Source organism: Pecten maximus, chromosome 11 (assembly GCF_902652985.1).
Source record: "Pecten maximus chromosome 11, xPecMax1.1, whole genome shotgun sequence".
Taxonomy (NCBI): domain Eukaryota; kingdom Metazoa; phylum Mollusca; class Bivalvia; order Pectinida; family Pectinidae; genus Pecten; species Pecten maximus.
The window spans coordinates 9,397,470-9,423,749 of record NC_047025.1 but is presented as its reverse complement, the minus strand read 5'-3'; the positions used below and the strand labels follow the sequence as shown (position 1 = coordinate 9,423,749).

At 37.4% G+C, this 26,280-nt stretch overlaps 1 protein-coding gene across 1 annotated transcript in view; it reads right to left on the bottom strand.

The window, feature by feature from the left end:
• The window catches only part of LOC117338176 (thyrotropin-releasing hormone receptor-like), a 29,169-nt gene extending 14,181 nt beyond the window's left edge, over positions 1–14,988 (bottom strand). Inside the window, exons 1-2 of the mRNA XM_033899406.1 lie at positions 14,258–14,988; positions 5,854–6,076 (exon numbers count right to left, since the gene is read on the bottom strand). Of these exons, the coding sequence (XP_033755297.1) occupies positions 5,854–6,076; positions 14,258–14,983 (949 nt within the window). The 5' untranslated portion in view covers positions 14,984–14,988. The remainder of the gene's footprint in view (positions 1–5,853; positions 6,077–14,257) is intronic.
• Between the last annotated feature and the right edge of the window lie 11,292 nt (positions 14,989–26,280).

The window sequence follows — 26,280 nt, the reverse complement described above, 5'->3', positions numbered from 1 at the left end:
TACAAAATTCTGCGAGTATCTGTGACTGCGGTGAGATAGTTAACCATACTGGGTCTTGTTAAAACAAAACAGGTCTCCTACCGGTCCCCGCTAAGAAGAGAAGCAGTGACCCTGAAACTTGATCTGAAGTTACATACAAATTTTCACCAACACACAAATATTACATGGTTGGGAAAAGTGCGGAAAACTGAGTGGACAGACTGACAGACGGACGGGTGGAATGATATATTCCCACCGGTGTCACCGGTAGGGCACTAATAAGCTGTGTGAAGTCGGCTAAACAAACGACGTGCGCCATTCATAGTCTGAATGTCGAGCCAGCTTGAGCATTCCACATTCAGAATTTGAATGTTGAGCTAGCTCGACATACCACATTTAACATTCAAAATTTTAATGTCGAGTCAGCTCAATACAGGCAGTAAAAAAGGTAGAGCACTTTTCGACTGAATTTGCTTGAATCATCTTTGGTACCAGGTAGCTAGATGTTCGTTGAAGTGCTCATTTCCTTGTATGGTAACTGAGAGGTGGTTCAGGAAACAGGATATTTTGTTTGTTTGTTTGCTGTGTTCTTGTTTTGTAATATAACATAAGGAAAGAGTTTTGCCATTATCTCTGATGCAGGCCCTACGGGCCTCTTGTTCGGAAAGATTTTGATGAATCTTTTTCAGAATTCCTAGGTGGGTTAACCTTCGTCCCTTGCCTGATTTATATTTGGACTGATCTGAAAACAAGTGGCCGATAGGCGGTCATATTGGATTTTATTAGTTGAAATTTGCGATCTCTATTTCTCGTTGATCTCTCGGTTCCCCTTGTTTTCAATTGATAAGAAAAAAAAGTGGAAAGTTCATTCTTACTTAGATCCAATAAACTTTTGTTTTTCAATTTCAATTCCAACAAATTGTATTGACATAGAGAAAGTCAATAGGATCAGACATCAGGCATAGCCTATCTAGGTCTTCTCATTCAGTCTTATGCAATAAAGACCGTTCAATAATGGACGCTGTATCAAAGGTGCAGGTTTAATTTACATCTGTTGAAAAATGAGTTTGTAATGTTACTTGCTATGTTCACAAACGTGTAATTTCCACATGTTAACAAAACAGCAAAAACGTTTTATATTGATGTAGACATAATAAATCCGGAGACCTTAAAGGGCTATTGGCTTATCATTTATGTTTAGGCTTCGTTTTCATTTTTGAGATGTGATTACTTATCTTTTAATTTTATAGTTCACTGTGCTTACAACTCCGTCCAAACCAAACCGCGACCGTAACATTCGCGAAAAGAACATTAATATACTGTTACAAAATCTAAATCGGGGCTTTTCTCACTAACACATCTTTCATTTTTGATGTGCTATGACGTCACAACGGAGACAATTTACAGCTCCGTTAGGTCATATTAGACCTGTAAAAATTCATGCAATGGTTCTGATAACGGGAAATTTATGTGATAAAGAGTATTTTAGTATAGACATACTTATCTGTTGTCTACACATTCTCCCACAGCTCATCGTTTTATCTCCACTTGTAGACATGGGAGTTTCTCTGTAATCCCATAGGGTATAACAGATTGCACGCGCTAACCTTCTGGACCGGAAGTACTTCCGGAGCTACTTTTTGTTTACATTTCGTCGTCTGCTTATAGTAAAACAAGCGAAAATATATAAACAAGGTACTTATATCCCTTAAGATGACGGTTGAAATAGGGGACACGGTAACTGTTGGTGCGAATGGCAAGAAGGGCAATATAATTGGAACATTCCTCCCTATTGGTACATATCTAATGATGAATTACTCAGGCGAGACCGCCAGTGAAGTCAAACATGAATTGCTAGCACGCTTCATTAAATATTGCCTTTGTCCAGTTTGCATTATCATCCCATAAATGCCAACTAAAAGAAGAAGATCAATGCTAATGTTACGCTTAAAACAAACTTACGTATAATGAACGTCCGACAAAATACACGGACGGGGATCAAGCCAAACCACATACGTGACCGCAAAAGTAGAATGTATGCTACGGAAAATAAATCAAAGCGTCCCATTGAAACCTACGAAGTGTTAAGTAGCAAAAGACAATCAAACTACTGTAACAATGACCATCCATTTTATCTCGCTCCTGTAACAAACGTGTCCAAACCTAATCATAATGTCAGTGGTTTCTACGAAGTCCGATTGGCCGACATATATATACTTGGACAGCTTTTAAAAATATGGTTAACAAGTTTGAACTCCCGGGAATTGATAACAGGCAACTGACAAACATTAGCGTCGGGAAACATCTGTGTCAAAAGTTGATGGAATAAACGTCACTGGACACAAAAATCGCCAGTCCCTCAACATCTACAGGCATTTAAACAATGTTCCAAGACAAAAAATGTCCGCGATTCTCTCTAACACAATAACACCTGAATCTCTGACGTCGTCAACAGTACACCTACCTCATGTGATGTTGGTCGCGACGTCATGCAGCTATCACAAGTGAAGAAATCGCAGAAAAGCATTTCCTTGTGCTCAAATCCTACCAATTTTGAGATCGGTGTTTTGTGGGTCAACAATCAGTGGTGATTGATGAATGAGTGACGTCACTGTAGTTCCCGCGTTGTTTTTTAATGTTAAATGAAATTAGATATTTACTGTTTTTAACATCGGAATAATATCGGAATAACATCACAATATTTATTCAAACAAACACTAAAATAAGGTATATTTGAATAAATAGTGTTTGTTTGAATACATATTGTGAATTAATTTTAGACCTATGTTTTTTTGTGTAATGGTATTGGTATGTAGATTTTTGGGGTCGTGATTGATGGGTACTTCTTCAAATGAGGATATGTTCATGCGCCGATTATATGCATTTGTTTACAAACAGACCTTGATCGCCGATGGGATAGGAAATTATTTAAAGTGGAGGAAAAAAAAAATCATTCCCTACCTAGCTAGTGTGACAAAGCCCCAAGGTAGGAAATGATTCTATTATTCTTTTTCTCGTACACTTTCATAATGCTTACATGTCGTTAGACTCCCACAAGTTGTTACAGTGAACCGAAAACGTCGCACCATCTTTTAGTAAATCACTTGTGCATTCCACCCTTACACTGAACCAGAGAATTATAGCCCCACAATTGTTGAAGAATACAAATGACCTGGAACGAAATGCCAGCCAAGGGTAAATAACTATACATAGGAATATTGTATATCTTCTTTCTATAATATATGGACCGTGTACATGTATAAAATATATAACGTTTATAACAGTAGTCGGTGGTCGGGTGACACAGTGGTTAGAGACTTGCCATTCACATAGGCGTCCGGGGTTCGATTCCCCGATCGAAAGTGAAAAGGTATAGGGTAACCTGCCCGACCGCAAGGGTCTTCCCCGGGTACTCCGGTTTTTTCCTACACTAAGACCCCTTACGCACTTCCATTCGGGCCAACACGTGTAATTATTATATAAGTTAATGAAACTTGTTTCACCATTGTTTTAAAATGGATACAGTTTACATATACCATATAATGGTAAAGTTTTGAAAGAAATATTCAATGTTTCTCAATAGGAAATATTGTATTTTATTACATTTTTACCAGTGAAATATCAAAAATTATTCATTCTATAAAAGTGATATTTTTCACTAGTGAAAAATATGACTTTTGCTGATTTGACCAATCAAATTAATTATTAGAAAATACCAAAATAATTGACCAATCAGAAAGCCCGACATATATGTCATCACCTGGACAGGGGGAACTACTTCTTTTGTTTACAAATTATCGCTGTAGGCCTAGTTAGCATACGGGGTAGGTTTTTCGTTGATAAAAAATGTAATAAACAGAATATCTAACAGTGTCTTCAGTAATACCAAGTATATTTCACTCGTGTGGCTAATATTTTGATATTTTTCACTCGTGCTGCACACTCGTGAAAAATATCAAAGTATTAGCCCCACTCGTGAAATATATTTGGTATTACTGAAGACACTGTTAGATATCCTCTATGCCTTGGACGATTTGAAGCTGGGCATATTACAATTGCGGTATCTTCAATACAGTTTTATCATAATTGCACATCTTGAAGCAAAAGACACTTACTCTCACAGGCGTCTGCTTCTGGTTAGTATTTATAGAAAAAAAATTGTAGCCCCAACTCTTACTATATCGTTGATATAGTAAGAGAAGGGGCTAATATTGTTTTTCTATCAATTCTAACCAGAAGCCTGTGCTCTTCTACAATTAGTGGGTTTGATTTCGTTTCGTTTCGTTTGATTTCGTTTCGTTTCGTTTGATTTCGTTTCGTTTCGTTTTTTTCGTTTCGCACTTTATAGGTACCCGTTCCTTCCATATCTTTATATCGCCATAGTGCTATCGAATTTGAGATATGATTACAGTTTCCATGTCTGTATTCCCTGATTATATTTTTGTACCTTACTAATATTTGTAACGAGAACTTTTGTGAAATTCCCTATGCACAAATCTTCAAGTAATACTTACTTTTCTTTTGTGATAAGTAAGTTAAGGTAGGCTGTTAAAGTGATAAAAGACTAATTATAGTCCTACCAAAAGGTTATGTGGGTACGATGTCACCTTGAGTATTGTCAATTTAGTTACCATTACTAGTACAAGGGTACTGAACTAGTATGACATACTGACATGTTGCGGACATACTGACATGATATTTATATTGAGGTGGTTGCCTTCACCTGCGCGTGCTGCACCAAAGAATTATCTTTCTTTAATGAAACTCACGGGAGTTATCGTTCCTTTATGCAATTCTTTGTATCAAACTCGCGATAAATCGAAAAGTCTTCACTGTCCCCCGCGCCCCACTTAAAAAATAGAAACTACCATTTATATAACTACTATATTTCTAACGTCACATGATCACTGGACAGGTCATTAGGGTCTTTAGATGGCGAAAAAAGGTTTTAAACGAAACAACATAAAAAAAAACTACATACGTGTATGTAAAAAATATGTTGGTACACATCCGTACGGACACTAAAAAGATAAATGTGTCTTTGGTTAGTCTTGTCTTGTTGTAAAGGCCGGCGGCTTTCAGAGAATTTTGAATATGTTAATAGTTTATAATAGAAGATAAACACAAGGCACTCCATACCAAAAAGGCACCACTAGACCACAAGATCAATGCGTGTACCAGACTTCGTGAAACTATCTTAATTGGTTTTGAAGTAACGCTCCGGAAACGGCAGTCGGACGTTTGTACTCATTACGATATACTTGTGGGGTGAATTAACGATTCATTCCGTGCAAATATCTTCGTCGCCTATAGGAGATGAAATATAATGTAATTTTGTGTTTTTCCCATAATTCATCATTAAATTCACTGCGCATGAATGAACGGATATTAAATGTGATGTCCATAGCTCATTAAAACTTGTACGTTGCACCCCACACGTTCACAGACAAAAGACTGCACCCCATAACTCAATCGTATCTGTATGTACGTACGTCCGTGCGTCCGTCCACACAGACGGACGAATGGCCAGAGTCGACTAGTGGGGTGTAGTGTTTTGTCTATAAACTTGTGGGGTGCACTGCGCAAGTCGATCAGAATTTCAAAATCTGTTTTATTTCCGTTCATTCCGTCGCTAAAAAAGCACATGCGCAGTGAGATTTAATGTTGATTTATGGGTAAAAAATACTTAATGTTGATTTATGGGTAAAAAATACTTTAAAAATCGTCTCCTATAGGCGACGAAGATATTTTGACGCAATGAATCTGTGAATGCACCCCACAAGGATGTTGAGTGAGTACGGACGCACGGAACTCTATTTAATACTTCCAGCAAACGCTTTTCGCAGGGGATAATAAAAATGAAAGCATACTCACTGCATGAAAGTATCCGGCGGTAGGCCTTCCTGAATTTCAGCGACATGAGGCTGTAGAGGATGGGGTTGACGGCACTGTTGATGTACACCATGATACGACAGAAGAGCCAGAACCAGACGTTTAGGTATTTGTTGTCTGCTAATGAGTTATAAACCACTATAGCGCGATACGGCAGCCACAACAGAGCAAATACGGCCACGATCACCACGAGCATCCGTATGACCTGAAAGACAGAATGGTTAAATGTTTTATTTCATTTCATATACTTCCTTTTCCCTACTATCCGGATGTTCACGTTCTCATGCTACGATTCCACACATTCTAGATATATTATGCGAGTTCCAAACCCACGTGGGACCGAGGACTCCAGTTTCCCTCCACCTCCAAAACCTGACATGTCCTTAAATTTCCCTAGCTGTTAATAGGTCGTTAAACATTAATAAACCAATCATAGAACCATCAAACTGAAATGTCACAACTCGGCACATGATCGAAAGGTTAGCTAAATGTCAAAAGTCAGGTAATGGAGGGAACATTAAGAAGGTTACAGAAAGTTTGGAAAAGGATAATAATTCAGGTCGCTTCTCGTGTATCATACAATGGGATCAGTAGGTAGGTTTGGTTTTAACAACGCCCTATCAACAGCTATGGTCATATAAGGACGGCCACCCCGTGTGCGAGATTCGTGCGTGTAGTGAATGCGTATGTGTTTTGGTAGGCTGCAGTATATTCATATTTGTCTCCTTGTGATAGAGCGGAACGTATGCGAGCTTTATAGTGCTATCTCACTGAAGTATACTGCCGAAGATTCCCAGCAGGACACCCACCCGGTCACATTATAACGACGAACCTGTACTTCTTCTTGTATGACACGAACAGTGCGACAGAGCACAAAGCCTTCAAAATGGACAAAAATGAAACAGTGTCGAAGGAGACATTAGGAAGAAGACAATCGCTTACAAAAAAGATTAGAACCCAAATTTATTCGCCTCTTACGATCATGCCATAGGGACAATTCTAACGCCCTACCTGTAAGGGCTCCCGTAAGGGCTCCAGTGGGATGGTGTTGGTCATTGCGTGTACAAACCTTGGTATTAGAAACATTTATTCTAATATAGCATATTTTTATCATTATCAAAATATATACATCTTGATTTATGTAGCCGATTTATTCATCAATAGAATCAGTGGTCAGTGTTTGACTATTTTTCTCGCATGTTTTTTTTAGTAACATATTACTTTGTGTTGTGAAACTTTTTCATCGCACTATCATCAATGACCTTGAACTTTGCGACATGGTAACGCTACATAAAATGATGACGTTTTTCCATAGAGGCTACATAACGAGTGGTTGTTGGATATGGAATTTATTTTACACGAGTAAGTTATTTTTTTTAAATTACAAAAGACACGAGCTTTAGCGAGTGTTTTTTGCAACTTTTAAAAAATAAATTACTCGTGTGAAATAAATTCCATATCCAACAATTTCGAGTCGTGTGACCTGTTTCTACCACAATAATATCGGCTTGAATCAAAGGGAAACGTGGCCAAGTATAATTTCGCGTATGCAAATAAAGTGTACCGGTGACGTCCGGAACCCGGTGATGTGACGTCATTAGATTATTGATGACGTCAATAACAATTGCAGCTTGGGTCAAAGTTCACCGTGTTAGCCAATCAAAATGCGTACAGGGTTTATACCACGTGTGGTATAAACAGATTGTTAATCAACAGCTGTAATGATTAACTGATGGTCTGAGAGTTGAATAACACAGGGTATTGTGGTAGAAACGGTAATAATCCGGACAACACTGGATCCTAGCAAAGGTACATCTATGTCTGCATGATACGAATTACTTGAAATTTTAATATGGGTCAAAGAAGTAATTCTTACAGTGTGTACAATGAATGTCACATTCTGTCCACACTGTTACTTCTTTGACCCTTATCAGGGACCTAGATATACTTAACCAGTACAAGTCTTTGATCTGTCAAAATTCTCTGTTATTTACTGGAATTTCTACCACAATACCCTGTGTTATTCCCTTTGATTCAAGCCGATATTATTGTGGTAGAAACAGGTCACACGACTCGAAATTGTTGGATATGGAATTTATTTCACACTCGTAAGTTATTTTTTAAAAGTTGCAAAAAACACTCGCTAAAGCTCGTGTCTTTTGTAACTTTTAAAAAATAACTTACTCGTGTGAAATAAATTCCATATCCAACAACCACTCGTTGTGTAACCTCTATGTAAATAACAGAGTTATCTATTATCTACCGAAAAAAGGAGGTTCACCTTTGACGAAAGGGAGAAATTTGGGTCTTATGTTTGACTCGGCGCCACAAGTAGGGACATATAACAATATTTGCACTAAACATGGATTTGCTCGCGGGATATCCTTTTTTGGACCTTATGCGGACCAAAAAGAAGCGGCCTGTCTGTAATGTTTATTGCTTAATTTCGTAAGTTGTAAGAGGCTATGTGTGAAAGAAAAAAAGAAAACAAAAGAAGTAGTTTATGCGAAAATCAAAGAACAATATAACGAAATCGCCTGTGATGATTTTACTTTCTTTGCAATCACGCGCACACACTTATGCGTTATTTTCCGATCTCTAAAACTTAAGCACACACTATTACGTGTACAGTTTTGCTAGTTTTAAAGCATAATCCACGGGTAATCTGTTGGTACGGGTTGGTATTTTAAAATTATAATAAATATATCATATACAAAAGATCCAAGGGTGATCTTTGGCGCCCACCACAGAATGATCCGATGTTTTCTCTACTTTTCCCAAATTCCTCTGAATTATTTGAAAACAAAAGGAACCTACTTTTTGAAAGTTAAGTAAGATCCATAAACTGTCGAAATTCAAACTGGCCACAAGTCGGCCATCTTATCTTCCGATCAGTCTCAAAATTGAACATTAATAACTAGAGACATTGAGAAAATATACATATGTACTGTAAACAATGATTGTTTACGGACGTGATTTTTTACGGACGGACGGACGAAGGATCAGGGAGGAAGGCCGATTCGAACAGCGAACCGTAACAACCTGCGCTGTGTTACGGTGCGAACATTCGTCGCAGTTATGTTACTGAAACATTATAGTCTCATCAAATAGGAGAATAGGAAATGATTAATCTTGGACTGTGTGGTGGTACTGAGTTACGCTTCAATAATGTATAGAAATTACGGTACTGCAACTGTGTAGACGAATTTAAGAGTTACATTGGAATTGTACACAAAAAATAAGCAGACGAAAAGCTGAATTTAAAATTTAGAAACAGGTACAGTATATTTTTACATTGTAGGCTCTTTCCACTTTTTTCAAGAATACAAATCTAGAAAACAGATTCATTGGAAGTTTATATACCGAGAAAGCTGTGACATTTTCATAGTTTCTACAGATATCATGTTTGCCTCAATGGTTTTGGAAGTTTTAACCGTCGATAAAGACACGCGTAATACAGTCGCGTTATGGACGTTCGCATACACTTGCTTACAGCACTTTCAGATGAAGAAAAAATATTTTGCCATCATATTTTTTTCTCTTAATTTGGGCAGCATTTTTTTTAATTCCTTTTTCAAATTGTCATGTAAGGCTACTAATGCCCGAAGTTATGTTGTTTTGGGGACATTTAACAATTTTACCGCAAGAAAGAACAATTACCTCGCCACGACATAGTTGCTCTTTTACACACGATTGCTCTTTGGATAACCAATCAGCTGATATCAGATTATTCCCGAATAGGGTGATTAATATGAGGTCTAGTTCTACTGAACTAAGAAATAAAATCAGCTACTATGTACGGGGAAGTGAGTTGAACAATATGATAAAACATCAAGTCGACGTTGGGAGAATACAACTGTAGTCTGAAGTGATTCCCAATAGAGGGCATGTACCAGTCATCCATTTTGTCTTGTCAGAAAGATGATGAATACGTCTTTTTCCTTTCCTGTGCAATATGTGGCTTTATATAGGTTAAAGCAGTTCGGTAGCCGTGATCAAAGAATGGCAGATAGCGGTTTGCCTGTTTGGTTATTTGTCTCCGAAACACCTAAGATCAGACAGAAAGTGAAGACAGAAAAAAAATACAAGTAATTCCACTGTGTTTTGTACCTGTTGTGACAACTGCATGATTAGTGAGATGTTGCTAAATTTAGAATAATAGACAGAACAGAAATTATCTTCGTTCTAAACATTTCCCCTTTGACGTCGCCCTTTTGGATCCCAAGGCCAAATTAAGACATAACGAAACTTAAAAATTAGCACATGATATTCCCTCTTTCGTGATGTCGTTTAATGTTAGCGGTAACGACAGCTTGCCCATTGTCAGTACAATATCTCCTGGTGATATGCCAGTCTACCATGCTCAGGCATTTCAGTGTGATTTTACTATAAGGACCAAATAACGAAATAATAACAATAAAAAAAAAGAATTGTAGGTTTTCCGATTTAGGCAGAAGATTTAATAGAAAGGTGATTGCATCGGGGCCTACTGATTGGATATTCAGGTGAAAAAAGTTTCCAAAATGTATTTGTTGGCTGGGCAATACATAAAGATGTGAAATATATATATATAATATATTTTCCTTTATTTAAGAGTTCATTAAGTCTTTTAATTTGCTATAAATTTAGGTGAATATTTGGTGCTGAAATCAATGCAAGATGGTGGCCTCAAAAATTCAAAATGGTAGATTTTTTAAATATTCTATTTTCATTTGTGTGAGATGACATTCTTCAAAATTAGGGTTAGTGGACCAGTGTTGAAAAACTCCATTTAAGCAGGGTAAACGTTAATATTATCGTCTTAAACATCAGTCAGTAGCCTCATCATCGACACTATCGTTTTATAACTTTAATGTGTTAATAACAATAGTTGAACGAAAATATATGTTAAATCTTGTCATAGAGTTTGCTGCATATGAAATATGTATCTCGGTGCAAACCCTGCTGCTTTGATTAATTTTTCATTTTCAATTACACGAACGCCACTTCTTATAACTGTCATATATCAGTTATGTCTTTAGGGTATGAAGGTCTTTACAATAAGATGGAAACATATATATATATAATTGGCCATGTAGTAATAACGACAGTGCAAAAAAGTGAATTATAGATTTTTCGATGCAATCCGCCCTTTATCAATACACAAGTAAATTACAAACGATCTAATACAGACATAGGACACGAAACAGTTACATAATCTACTAAACGCGGGCACCTGATTCTATCTCTATATGTAATCGTTTGTAATATACTTGTGTCTTGATAAAGGGAAGGATTGTCTGGAAAATTCGCCAACTTACTTGTCTGTGCTGTTGTTATTACTACATGACCAATATTGGATGAAATCGTCATTATTGTTTAATAGAGTAAAGTTTGTGTCCACATAAAGTGAGTAATAATAGGAAAAAATAACAATGTTCGACGACCACATACAAGCAGCTTTCACTCTTTGCTGGTTCTTTCACTCAAGGCTTATTTGCAATATTTATATATTTTGCTAACCATACAAGTTTATTGCTCAATTTAAGCTGCGTTTTATATCTATAAAAACGTGAAGGGGTTTCGCTTGTAACGAAATCTTTAGTTACATAAACAATCATTAAATGTTATAATGATTCTTTCCGGTAGGCGAAAAGAGGAGCTGAAAATGATAAAAACCAGAACTTGTCATTTTCTTTGTCTATACTACGGATCGGAAATTGTCTGCAACTTATTTTACTGAAGTGATACGTCATTTTCAAGTGGATGTTATTTTTCTCTCTTGACGTAGGAACTATCTTTAAAGGATTTTAATTGCTACAAACATCGTCCTAATACATACCAAATGCACAAAAAATGTAGCATAATATTCCTGTCATTGTCCATGACAATGATTTTTTTTTCCAATCTCAAATGCTTCGCGAGAAGTACTTAGTACGCCTGTTGTCACTTTAATGTGACGGAATCATCCATTGTGGTACCGTGTTTTTGTCGTTATGAAAAGCGAGGGTCTTTTCGGACGGAATATAACACCGATATAGGACTATATGGGTGTTTTGGGGTAAAACAAAATCTCATTTATATGTAAGGTAGGTGTTACGTCACAATCGATTTTATTGTGTCTGCACCAAAATCTTAACGACACCAAACGGTGTCGGAGAACTCCACGTTTTCATATCGCAGTGCGCTCTGGCCCTACACCAGACATGGTGTCATGGTCAGAGGAAACTCGGACTATGCTAAGAGAGAGGTCATATGGAAAGGGAGGAGAAGAAAGGGGGCGAAAAAGAATGGGATGATAATTTAAGGAGCAAGAGATTTTTTCAAAGAAACGTGAAACTTGGGAAATGTAATTTGGTTAAGTTAAACATAAAACTAGATATTGTAAACCAATCATCACTTACCAGTCAATGAAACGCGAAATAAGTTAAAGCCAACGCATGATTAATTTATAAAGCGAAATGCTACGTCTACTGACATTTTTATGGAGTTAGCGTAGGATATATTTAAATTGAAAAATAAAACTAAAAATACTTTTAATTAGTTTCCGTTTTCCTTTCCATGTGAATTTTATCGAGGACATACATCGATGTCATTTAAATGATAAGTGATTTACCATCCTTGTTAGCACGTGCAGGAGCGTCAGGAAGTATGCCGGTCGTATTTTACAGCATGTCGTAAGAGGTTACTAATTGTAAATCTCAATCTCGTTGAAGGAAATGGGGAGGGGGTGTTCGGTCAAAGCGACTATAGCTGCAATACTCATTGTTGTAAAATATTATCACGCGTAATAATTTTTAAAGATTTATCATTCATCTTAGACTTTTTCTTCATAACGAAAATCAATAGAGTAAGAAACCATGTTTTGTTTATCCCTAAATCAGTGAAAAACAATAACATTACCATTAGGTAGGTCCTACAAGAATAACATTACCATTAGGTAGGTCCTACAACAGTAACATTACCATTAGGTAGGTCCTACAAGAATAACATTACCATTAGGTAGGTCCTACAACAGTACCATTACCATTAGGTAGGTCCTAAAGTAACATTACCATAAGGTTGGTCCTACAACAGTAACATTACCATTAGGTAGGTCCTAAAGTAACATTACCATTAGGTAGGTCCTACAACAGTAACATTACCATTAGGTAGGTCCTACAACAATAACATTACCATTAGGTAGGTCCTACAACAATAACATTACCATTAGGTAGGTCCTACAACAACAGTAACATTACCATTAGGTAGGTCCTAAAGTAACATTACCATTGGGTAGGTCCTACAACAGTAACATTACCATTAGGTAGGTCCTACAACAGTAACATTACCATTAGGTAGATCCTAAAGTAACATTACCATAAGGTTGGACCTACAACAGTAACATTACCATTAGGTAGGTCCTAAAGTAACATTACCATTAGGTAGGTCCTAAAGTAACATTACCATTAGGTAGGTCCTACAACAGTAACATTACCATTAGGTAGGTCCTACAACAATAACATTACCATTAGGTAGGTCCTACAACAACAGTAACATTACCATTAGGTAGGTCCTAAAGTAACATTACCATTAGGTATGTCCTACAACAGTAACATTACCATTAGGTAGGTCCTACAACAGTAACATTACCATTAGGTAGGTCCTAAAGTAACATTACCATTAGGTAGGTCCTAAAGTAACATTACCATTAGGTAGATCCTAAAGTAACATTACCATTAGGTAGATCCTAAAATAACATTACCATTAGGTAGATCCCTAACTTCCTCAAAAGGACGACCGCTCAACTTAAAGTCAGGGGACATAACCCATAACCTTAATAACAGATTCCATCTGTAGGTTCTTCGTTGTGAATAGTTGTGTTTGTGAATAGTGACAAATTTACGAAAGAACTTAATCTCAGTACCGGCCACGTAACCTCAGGTGAAGATCTGAGGTGTGTGGTTCGAATTTCTACCCGTGTATGTTTGTGTTTCTCGAGAAGCTGATAAATGGGCCGGTCTGTGCGGTCGTGGTTGTGCTGTTGATATGCAACTTTCATGAAGCGTTTGTCAACCTTCAATCTGATAGGCTGAAATTTCGATAGGAAAATGTGACGGAGCCTATCAAATACATGTTACCTCTATTGAAACGCGGATGTTTCACTGAGCTGACCTATGGGTGATAAATGTAGCGTTGCGTAGAACAATCAACCGTGGGTATCCGACGATGACTGCACGAACAATGGTAGCAAACATTGATTTATGCTATCTACTTAAATATTCGAAAATTATAAGTGAAAATGAATCATATATGAACATCTATATTATGCATAAAAAGATATTAAGGAATCATTAAAATTATTACATTTCAAAGACATATTTCAAATAAAAATGTTGGAAACAATACAGTATTAATAATATCATACCTGGAATCGTGACTTTGACGTTTGACGTGAACGATTGGAATAGTCCGGCGCTTTGCTTCCATCCGAATCTAATGCGGACTTGTTAAAAAGTATCCGGATAATGAACGAATATAGAATCCCGGACAAAAGTAAAGGAAACACATAAAAAATGAAAAAGTCCGTCATGTAGTAGAACAGATATGATTCTCGCTCTAATCTGTAGGTACAAGTATGAAGAGGGGGCGACCCGTCACAGGTATTTTTATACGTCATTGTGGTCAGTCCCAGCCAGGGGGTACAATAGAGCACCGAGAAACACCAAAGTGAGATTATTATACGTTTGGCCCGTCGAGCCGTGCATATTGTTTGCGCTTTCATTGGGTGACATATTGCAATGTAGCGCTCCAAAGTAAATGCCGTGATAGACAGCGCTGACGCGTCGGCCCCAAGGTACTGGACAAATACTAAGAGAGAGCACATAGCCCTTCCCCACGGCCAATGATTCCGACGAAATAAGGGCTCTGGTATGGATGGCAGTGTTGCTGACAGGAGGAGAAGACAGTCGGCTACAGACAAACTAATTAGGTAACAATTAGTAGGGGTCTGCATGCTTCTACGACGCGAAATGACAACGATCACCAAAAGATTCCCAAGAATTCCTATCATGAATATAACAAGAGGCACTATCACTGCGATAATTTTGTATAAAGGTGAGTAATCCTCTGATCCAATAAGGACGGTAGACATACCGCTCCGAGAATCCTCCCTTTCGAAAAACGTTTCGTTTGTAACGATATCATTTGTCTTAGTATTGAAGCACCCGGGGTACATGCCGGTCATGACGGATGTGTTAACCAAAAAGTCACTTCCTGGCATATCGTTAAATAATAGTAACTGCCCGAAAAAAAATTACATCGCTACAATCCTAATAATGAAATGGAAATAATGAAATCGCCGAGTTTTAGTTCACAGCACATTGTCATTAGTCATTTCCATTAGTTTGATAGTTTACTACAATATAGTGAATCCCTATGTTTCCGCACGCTAATACCCTCCTGTCAAACCTCTGGTTAGTTGTACACAATGAACATATCAGAAAATCACACACAACTGTGGCTTGCCGCGACAGTAGCGGTATAAAGTACAAGCTCCCGCGAAAACGCTTGAGCTTTGCTATCGCCATGCGTTACAATAGGGTGTAACGATATCGTGTGTCACCTCCAAAGGCTGTCTGCTTTGTCAATTGCGTTTTCAATCCATATTTTTCTTATATCTATTTTGTCATCACAATTGATTATGAAAAGGAACTGGAATGGTATATTTATGCAGAAATAGAAATCATTTCAGAACCCGCGCATTGCAGTCTGGTGTTAAAATAAAATGTCATATACATATGTGTATATATATATGTTGAAGTGGTCATCTTCCTTGGTAGTTTACCGTGTATTGTGACGTATTAACATAAGATGAGAAATAAATTTAAACAAAAATGCGTTCAGCTTAATAATGTGACTAGCCTTCCGTTTTCGCAATAAATATCATATGTACAGCGTCCATGATGTCATCTCGGAAACCTGTAAATAGAATGATTAAAAATTCTACCAATTTGAACCTTTTTTATATGGGGGCCACCATCTTGTATTGAATTCAGCACCAAAAAATCATCTAAATTTACAACAAAATACACACTTAATTAACTCCCCCTGACAAAAACAGGCTAGGAAAAAAAATTACTGTTTTTCTATATATTTTACATCTACATGTATTGCCCAGCCCACACATAAAACTTTGGAAACTTCTCTCACCTACAACAAAATTGTAAATATCCAATCAGTAGGCCCCGAAACATTCACCTTCCTATTAAATCTTTTTTTGATTTGGTTCTGTGGTCCCTTTACGGCAAGACAATCTTGCTCCATTCTGTTGATGAATGTCTCCTAGTTCTATTTTTGATAATAATTTGTCACACTGAGCCAGAATGAAGCCAACGCCAGTTTATACAGATTACAATTATTATCGATAAAAAGAAGCGGCGTCGTTGAAATATGGCTCAATTACAGAAAAGACGGAGTCCGTATTAGGCAGAGTGAAATTAGTTTAGACTTGGAAGGGTTTTTTTCGGGACTAAATTATTTGACAGCGGTTAAGAATTTTTCGGACTGAACAGAGTCCGGTTCCGAACGAGTAGCTTTACAAGTGTAAAGAAGGAACGGGATATTTGAATATGGCCGCGAATTACAGAATAGTCCGGATTAGACAGAATGGATTTATTATTGGTAAAGAAGAAACGGGGTCCTTGAAATATGGCCAAAATACAGTATAGACAGAGACCGGATTAGACAGAGTAGATTTATTATTGGTAAAGAAGAAACGGAGTCCTTGATATATGGCCAAATTACAGTATAGACAGAGACCGGATTAGACAGAGTAGATTTATTATTGGTAAAGAAGAAACAGAGTCCTTGATATATGGCGGAATTACAGAATAGACAGAGTTCGGATTAGGCAGAGGTGAACTACTACAGATAAAGAAGGATTTATCGGGACTGAATTATTGACCGGTTGAGAAATATCCGGACAGAGTCCGGATTAGACAAGAGTCCACTATAGTTATAAAGTAAAGCTATATAATACTCTTCCGTAAATGTGTATGATCCATACGTAATTGCAACTTTGAATATCCAAGCTCAGTATTTTGTTCTCCGTTGACCAAAACGCCAATATTTTATTTTCTGTATTTCAGTCCTTCCATAGAAGTAAAAACAGCTGTATTATGTATTGTTTATATTCATTTCCGTCATCCTGACTATTACTGAGTTTCATATATAGATGATATTTAAAGTATTGTGGAATATCAAATCATTGAGCAAGTTTAAGCTGCTGTTAAAACAAAAAATAAAATTTTATTAAAAAATAATGAAAAGTTTTTAATCAATTTCTATATGAGATGAGATATGAGGAGGGGGGGGGGGGGGGGGGGGCGAATTTCGACTTTGACGTCATCAATTATTTATGATGTAACAAAAGTACTTTTACACATAACTAATGTCAATATCTATGACATGTCAGAACGGGCCAGTCATGGGGTAATTGAAATTGCTATATGACTGAGAAAATCCCTCTTCTATGATTGGCCAAGGTGTCTCGCACTTATTTTGACAATATACAATTATTGACTTTGTTAAGGTTATACAAGGAATTGTTTACCCGAGAAAGGCGATAAGTCAATAATTGTATTGTGTTATTCACATGTGCCTTTTGTAAAATCTGTTAAGATGTCTAAAATAGTATTATGATTTCTTCGTTGTCAGTGTAATGTAACCGGATAGGGTGTCTCATTACAGTGTATGGGTATGGCTTTTCAGTGTGATGACACTTTAAAGGCGTCCGTTAGTAGGCCAAACACCATTAGATGCTGTCTTCATGTGTTCTCCATTTGACCTTCACATGCAACTGCCTTTGCGATGACGAAAAACAACAATCTTGATAGCTATAACAAATAACATTGCAATACGAGAGGCTTCAGATTTGCCATTGGCACATTAGCAAGATATACGAGATTCCGAATAGCTTTGAAATCTTAATTAGTAATGTTTTTTTCGCATAATATGCATCTTTGTTTGCAATTTGAAAATAGAATTGACTTGAAAAGAATGGATAACTGCATTAACTTCCAGTGTGCACCTAAATGCTCCACCTGTAAATCAGCAAGCTAATCCATTTTACAACCAAGTATTGCTGCAACTTGTGTAAAATTTATTGGTGTTCCTGAAAGGAAAACATCAAAATTGTTCAGATGTTAATATGCTCCTCAATAATCTGTTTTTATGACTCAAATTGAAATTATATGGATTAGACGATGCTAAATTTGGAATCGATTCGTGTCGTGCCGTTAAGCGTCAATGAAGGCGAGTAAGGTTATATAGCTTGTTTCCTAACAGAGACAAAACTATGTAAAAGGCACGTGCTGCTATCTGATTCACGTTGAAAGTTATGTTTGCGGTAATGACGGGTTAGTTCGTTGGCAGTTTAATCTTGACCGATTGGGTGAGAAGTTTCCATTTTCATTAACAACGTTACAGTATACTGACCTGACAAAAGAGTCATCAGCTGTCCGTTATTGGCGGTTACTGTTCTCGTATCACTTAATCCTTTAGCAGGCCATCAATCCCTAAACGAATTATACCAGGTACAGCCCCTTTAAAACAGACATAGAATACACATACATCGGCCAGTCAATATCTTATTTCCATCCATACTTCGAATACATGACTTACATGCTTGTACGCATTGTTTTGGCATGTTAATATTTCCTTAGCGGCGTCTTATTACAGAATTGCCCTGCTAGGTTAGGGAAAGTTTCTCCTTTGTTTTCTGTTCAGGAGACATTGACGAGCCCTATATTAAGGCCCGCTTTAGCCTAATACAAGTTGATCGTAAAAGGCGACTATTGTGTCCCCCCCCCCCCCCCCCCCCCCCCCCCGCCGAAGAATCAGAGATTTCCTCTTCTTCTATGTGATCTATTTAGGGGACATGGAAGAAACCAAAATATATTTACTGATCCCATTGTAAAACTTTGATCTTAAAGCATTCCTCATTTCTGAGGGAGCCGCGCGGTGGACGCTTGGTTAAGGTGTCCCGACACATTATCATTAGCCCCCCACCTCTTGGTTCGAAACCTACTTGGGGTAGTTGCCAGGTACTGACCGTAGGCCAGTGGTTTTTCTCCGGGTACTCCGGCTTTCCTCCACCTCCATAACATGGCACGTCCTTAAATGACCCTGGCTGTTAATAGGACGTTAAACAAAACAAACCAAACTGTCTTTCTGTGCTTTATTTTCCTTTGTGTCACCGTGACACCTGTCGTCATGTGACCCTTGGTGTTGGTGTCTCCTTGACGCCCGATCTGATACAACCCTTGCTGTTGCTGTATCCTTGACAACTGTTGTCGTAATATGACCCTTGCTCTTATGACCTTGGCTGTTGATGTCTCCATGACACCCGTCCTAAAATGACCCTGGCTGTTGATGTCTCCATGACACCCGTCCTAAAATGACATTGGCTGTTGGTGTCTCCTTGACGCCCGTTCCGATATGACCCTGGCTGTTAGTATCTCCTTGGCGCCCGTTCTGATATTACCCTGGCTGTTCCGAGGATATTAAACCCCTTAAACATTAATTGTTAGCACGTTCGACCATTCGTTATCATCATGGAGCTTTGTTTTTATTTGGAAGAGCACAGTTTCCCAAAATCATTGTGGTGATGGACTGTTCAATTATAAAATTTTGCAACTTCAAACTGTAACTTAAATGTTTGCGGTTAGTATTTCTCAAGGCTTCTTGAGATGGAATGGATTTTTGCCTATAACGAGCAACGGTGACATCTAGGGGATATGCTGGCATGCTAAAAGTATCGTCAATTAGCAGACCTGTACTTTGTAATTACTGAATATTCTCTTCTCTTCTGAGTGTCAGAGCAATTAGCACTGTAATTACGTAAATTGGATTCATAAATCTGACCAGAAATGTTAATTATTCCTACCATCCCTGCTTTTTTGCATATGATTGACATGACGTATTACGAACGCGGTGATGTAAATCCATATGTGGATCGTTGATAAACCAAGTGCCAGTCGGTCTCGATCTAAACCAAACATCACGATGTGACTAATATTTTAGATATAAAGATGGTCAGTTTAGTTTAATAGGCCGTTTGATCTCTACGATTTCAGTTTTTCTTTTTAGCCTTGATTAATGTCATTTTCACCAATCGTGGAAGCATTTTTACCAATCGTGGTAGCATTTTCACCAATCAAGGTAGCATTTTTAAAACTTAAACAATCATACAGGAATTGGCAGTAAGTCCTCTCGTAAGAGTAACCTTGAATATACTTTTGTCGAAACTGTTAGTGACATTTTGGATTTGAACTACATATGTAAAATGTCTTGTTTGACTTGAAAAAATATTGACCTGAAATTGACCTGAAATTGACCTGAAAATAAAGTCTATTTCACATGAATAAAAAATCCTAGCAACTTGAGGTGAATTCCAAGTCAATTTAACCAGAAAATATAATCTGGTGAATTCAGGTGAAATTTATGTCAATTTGATGTAAATTTAAGGTCACGTTTTTGACATGAATTATTTTTTTGGCTCCTTTCAGGTAAATTTGGCCTGAACATTTTCACTGACCTGAATCGAAATGAAGACATTTTGCCTCTGTACCAGTACATCCTTCACCGACTGTAGTGGTATATAAAAACTTGTTCTGTTATTTCAGAATCATCTCCATGACACTCATCAGCCATGAGCAATCGCATGGTCTTATAAATGACAGTCTTTGTTGATAGATCATTTTTGAATAATCGTGTAACTCTTGCAAAACCCCGTACATATCGGCGATCGATTTCCTTTGTCAACCTTTATACTACAATGCTTTTCTGTCGTGGAGGACTTATTCAAGAAGATTGATGTTTCCGTCAACAATCGCACTGCCATATCAAAGTGTAGCTTAGGCCATTTGAAGATGGTTATCAAGTGTGAATTTCATTGTGACACCACTATAAAATCAAATCCCGTCAGTTGCCCCCTTTATTCGTAGACAATAGCCTGAAACGACCTGGTCGTGTTGATCATACGCTCATTTAAAGGATCACACAACGTATGGAATCCATAGACATGATATTAAAAAAACAACCATTTATTTTTTGCTATCACTGATTTGGGGAATTGATAACTTTACTTTTTACTTTCCTTTTGAAGCGTTTCTTTTCATCAATGTCTACCTCTGGTGTCTATTGTCCTTGTAAAAAAACAGGGGGGGGGGGGGGGGGGGGGGGGGGAGAAGGGGAAAGAATGAAACGTATTATATTTAGACGACGTTGAAGACACCACGACAACATCCTTTACCGTCTTACCTTTCACATATTCCCTGTTATTGGTGTCTCCTTTCCAAGTCAGATCAAATTTAATACACCTTTCAAAATATAGAATAATTATAAAAAAGAAAGAAAAAGAAAATGAGAAATGCAAACAAGTATTTCTTTCTGTAAAATCATCGAGACTTCAGTTTGCAATATCTCTACAGACAGGTTTGAGATAGTGTTAAGGAAATCCTAACATATGTTGGATATTTCAGCATTAAACTGACTTTTTTTTAAAAGTTAATGTCTTATTTGAACGTCATTGCTGACAAATTGAATAACGCGGAATCCCGTGAGAATTAGACGACAAGAAATTTCCAAAGATGGTAGTTTAATACTGATATTTCCGTTTTAAATTGTTTTTTTTCTTATATTCAACCTGTAACAGTGTTATCACATTCCAATGTCAAATGTTTCGCTGTCAATGAGACCTGTCTTGTGACATGACGTGTCGACCTAGCATTCCCAGCAAAAACATAGCTCGTGGAAATGTATACAAAATCGCTAATTCAATTTGAACATACATGTATTTTAATACATTCCACTGTGAGGGTAAACGCCTTTTATATAACATAACTAGATCTACATACATTGTTGAGAATTACATTGACCAAATCAGGTCTTTTTAATCCGGTAGCACGAGTTTTGTGACGTCAAAAATACACCAATACAGTGACGTCAGACAAAACGACGTCATTTAGTGACGACGTCACGAACATTATTTTTCATATCATTACACCAAAAGGAGTTATGTGAGAATTATGACCTGATCACTTTCTTGTTGTTTGGTAAGGTCATATAGTAACAGCACAGCAGAGTAAAATAGAAATGTATAGAAAATATTTAATGGTCTGACGTTTAATATCAAGTATATGTCACGGGAATGGCAGAAATCAGCCATACTCGTTCAATATATTTGATATTAAACGGCAAACCATAGAAATTTCTTTTTATTACACTTCGAATGAGACCTTAAAATGCTTTTATTAAGATTTTTCTTACCTGCCTACTGAAAAGGAGCTACGCCAATCCGTCAAAAGGACAACCGATCGAGTCAGCTGATCTGAATAAGTGCGCATTTTGGAATATTAAAAATCTTCAGATATAGTTCCAAATTTGAAAAAGATATTTGAAATAATAAACGACATCTTTTCACCCAATAAGCATTTATTTATTTCTAAAACGTAACATTTTCCCGCTATTTATGTAAAAAGAATTGTTGGATAAAGATATCTAATGATAATTAAACGTTGTCCGTCTCGTATTAATGCGCCTATACTGATCGAAAGTAGTTACGGCAAAATCTTATATTTTCGCTTTTTACCACTGTAGTGAAAAAGTTTTATCAGTAGGATAATGTTCTATATCTCACAGGCAAAAATTAAATAAACATATCGCACATACTATGGAATACTTCCATTTGTTTTCATTCGACCAGCAGAGAATTTAGATACGGCAGTAAATTTGCTTAGTTTAATATTCCGGATCCTGCTACCTGATCTCTGCCCGGTCAGTAGCATTTTATTCTCTCTTCCGGCCTCGTGTAACAAAGGGTAGCCACGTGTCTCAATATCAGATTTGTATCAGTGTGCTCTCTATAAATACTTACGTGGTAGTAGTCCGCTAAAACTGACCATAATCAAGCTCCAAAGTTCTGTCCGGTCGCCATGTTATGGTCAACTATCTAATGCTCTTCAAAACCAGGGGGTTGTCTTCCAAATCTGGCCACAGCGATTAAGTGAGTTTTGTGCAGCATGAAATAGTTATGTATATGTGCTCATTGATCAATTTCACACTCACTTTACTTCATGTTACATGTCAGTTCGTCAAACTAATTATGGAGGGTGCATTATTTAATTCAGTTTAAGTGTTATCGACTGCCTGAATAGACAGAAGAGAAGTATATTGTTGGCATTAAACAAGCGACCGGTCAGAATTTTGGAACCTGCGATTTTTTGTCAGTTTTAGCGGACTAGCGTCGTGGCAGCAGCAGTCACTGGCAATCATGACTGTGTGAATTTCTTTACAACAGACTACACAATATTGTCACATCGTGTTCAAGTCTACCGTGGATAACTTGGTAAACAGAGTGACGTTGTGAGTCTACATAAAGGGCTAATATACACTGGACACCTTAACAGAGATGCATGCTTAACGAAAATCGAGTCCGAACTCCTTTGAGAACTAGGAACAAAGTTTACGTACACTTTGTCTGGGAATTATAACTATTCCTGGTTGATGGCGCTCTTTGGGAAAACACATACTTAACAGTTTCGAGATATTGAGAATGATTGAAAAGACATTGATGAAGCAAGTCGACGCACACGTGAGCAAAATGTCAAATCTCAAACTACTTCCACGTGATTTCAACGAACAATATAAATGTTGTTAAAAACTCTACGTCTAATGATCAAATTTGGCAGTCTATTCGTATTAGAGACACTTATTATTTCTGTCGATTGGGACACATTTTATTGATTTCTTGTCAATTTGGGGCGAATGAACAGCCAATGGACTTATACCAGCGATGGATTACTTTTGTTGATGATACTCTTTTACCTAGGAATTCTGTTATTGCTCACTCACTTTGGGTAACTTTATCGACGAGGATTAAAAATTATCGGACATTTCGTTATTCTCACACGGTTGCATCTGATGAACCCAGAGTTACACGGGCCTCGTCAAACAATATTATGCCATGGGGTTAAGTTTTCATACCCTATCATAAGTAGAACAAGAAATTTATCGTTATGTAAAGAACTACAAGCATGTGAGGATGTTAAAGCGATGGAAAAACTATCATCAGTTTTCCAAAAAAGTATTAAGTAATTTTCTAAGCCAGTTTCCATTTCTATCCCAAGAGGACAAATAATTTTGTTCAAATGACGGAATGGATAATGGCTTTCCAGAGGCTCCTGACCCCACAGAGCACTCGAACCTCAGTCAGCGTGTTGTAGTAAGACAACTACGCTATTGAGAGACAACTTGGGCTACTCGCCTGGGAGTCAGCACGAGGCTTGTCGAGTGCTGGCCAGCCAAACTCTTACACGACGGTTTAGATATCCTTGTTCGCGGAACAGACCCATGTTTGATTATTTTTCTCACATACATGCAACCAAATTGAGTTTTTATGAAAGTTTTTCATTGCGCCATCTTCAATGCTCCATGAAATGTGCATCAAATTGATGACGTCATCATTTACGACTTGGTTACTCAACGTAAAATAATGACGTTACGTTATTGTGAGCAGCGTCGTATAGCGCGTGCCAGCTGTCTTTACATGAAAAACCCACGAGCCCGCCGGCAGGTTCTTTCGGATGCCAATTCGTGGCCTATGTAACCAAGCGAGACAGACAACTATACTATACTTGTTGTGCATAGTGCATCACATCCTTCACGTCTACATTTCTCTCTGAAAATGAACGGAAGAACTGCAAAGAACTGATTAGATTATGAATCGAACATCATTCACTGGATGACCAATTTGTTGTCATAAGAAGTGACCTTGCAACAGAACTCAACAGTCAATGATGAAACTTTGGCTATATTTAGTCTAGTTATTAAATCTTGGCAATGCGAAAAAAACACATAACAAATCACAGAAAGGGCTATTCAAGACCTTACGTTAGATATTAGATGTCGTGCTGCGTCTCATCTACATTTATCATTAAGGGTCGGTTAAACAAGCGCATAACGTGGGCGAAAAGTATGCTCTCAGGAATAAAAAAAAAATGACTCTACAATGTTTCGGCCAATGGGCAGAATCAAATTTTGTCGCCTGTTATATATCGTGCAATGAGATCAGCCAATTCTCTCGGTCGTAATTATTTCTCGGAGCAAAGACTCCCTACACAGGTTTCCGATGGCAAAGACAACACCAAAACTTTACTTGGCTTACATTTTATTTGTCAAAAAGTATAGAAAATGATTTATAAAGGGGGTGATGGGATATGCTTTAGAGGATTTCTTTTTGCGACATTAGAAGAAGTCCATGTAATGTTAAGAGATAAAGATGCATTTATATTTAGACTGGTCACTTTTGGTACTTTTTAACACGAATCCTCTCGATGTATAGGCTTATATATGGTAAATATATGTACTGTAAATACCTTTATTTTTCATACTCAAATTTTACCGTGTAACCGAATTTAAACACATACTGGTGTTAGAATGATATACAGAAACTGCATTTAGCGTACCCATGGTCTATAGGAATGCTTTCAGTGCAAAAAGCGTAAGAATGAAATAACCGCTAAAATGTGTAAACTTACAGTAACTGACAAACGAACAGGTTAGGAAGTACACTTAGATTTTCTTCAGCATATAACTGAAAAGAAACCCGATCCCACACTAGATGTTATGTCATTAAATTTTAAACGAAATACTGTCCTGTTGGTAAGGCGTAAGATCTGTACCTGCTGCACTCATTGCATGATCGTAACGGGCGACTGAATTCGGGATCCAATTTTCTCTCTTTTACCTTAACAAATGTATTCTTACTAACGATCCCTTGACGATACCTCAGTTTAGTTAAGCGTTCGCCCTTGTGAGGAAGGCTTTGGGTCCCGTCCCCTTATCGAGACATAACTACGCCGCAGATCCCCAAAATACTCATACATGTATCTCGCACACAGGGGAGTCCGCACTTAAATGACCTGCTCATAGGATTTAAAAAAAAAATACTTAACCAAATGAAACAAAATGGAATTTCACACCATTTGCCCGTCGTGAGCGAACGTGTGATGTTGTGCGATTCCACAAAGGAAAATAATATTAACACGATCTTTGCTATAGCCAAGGTCATATGAGGGCGGATGTCTAGGGTGACATAAACAAAAGATAACAGAAAATAGAAAGGAAAAAGATAATGAATTCGAGTGTACAATTAGGAACGTATATCAATGTTCAGTGTCTTTACGAGTGTCAAGGGAATCAAATGTGCTAGCTTGACGTGCAACATAAATTGCTTTCATTTGATTTTTAAATGGACATCTAGCAGTAATGAAATTTAAACTTTAAAATGTGTGTTCAATAGCCATAACGGTCTAGTGGGAAATCTACCGAAAGGACAAAGCGAGGGGGTGGAAACAGGGAGTACATACATATAAAATGTTGCAATAC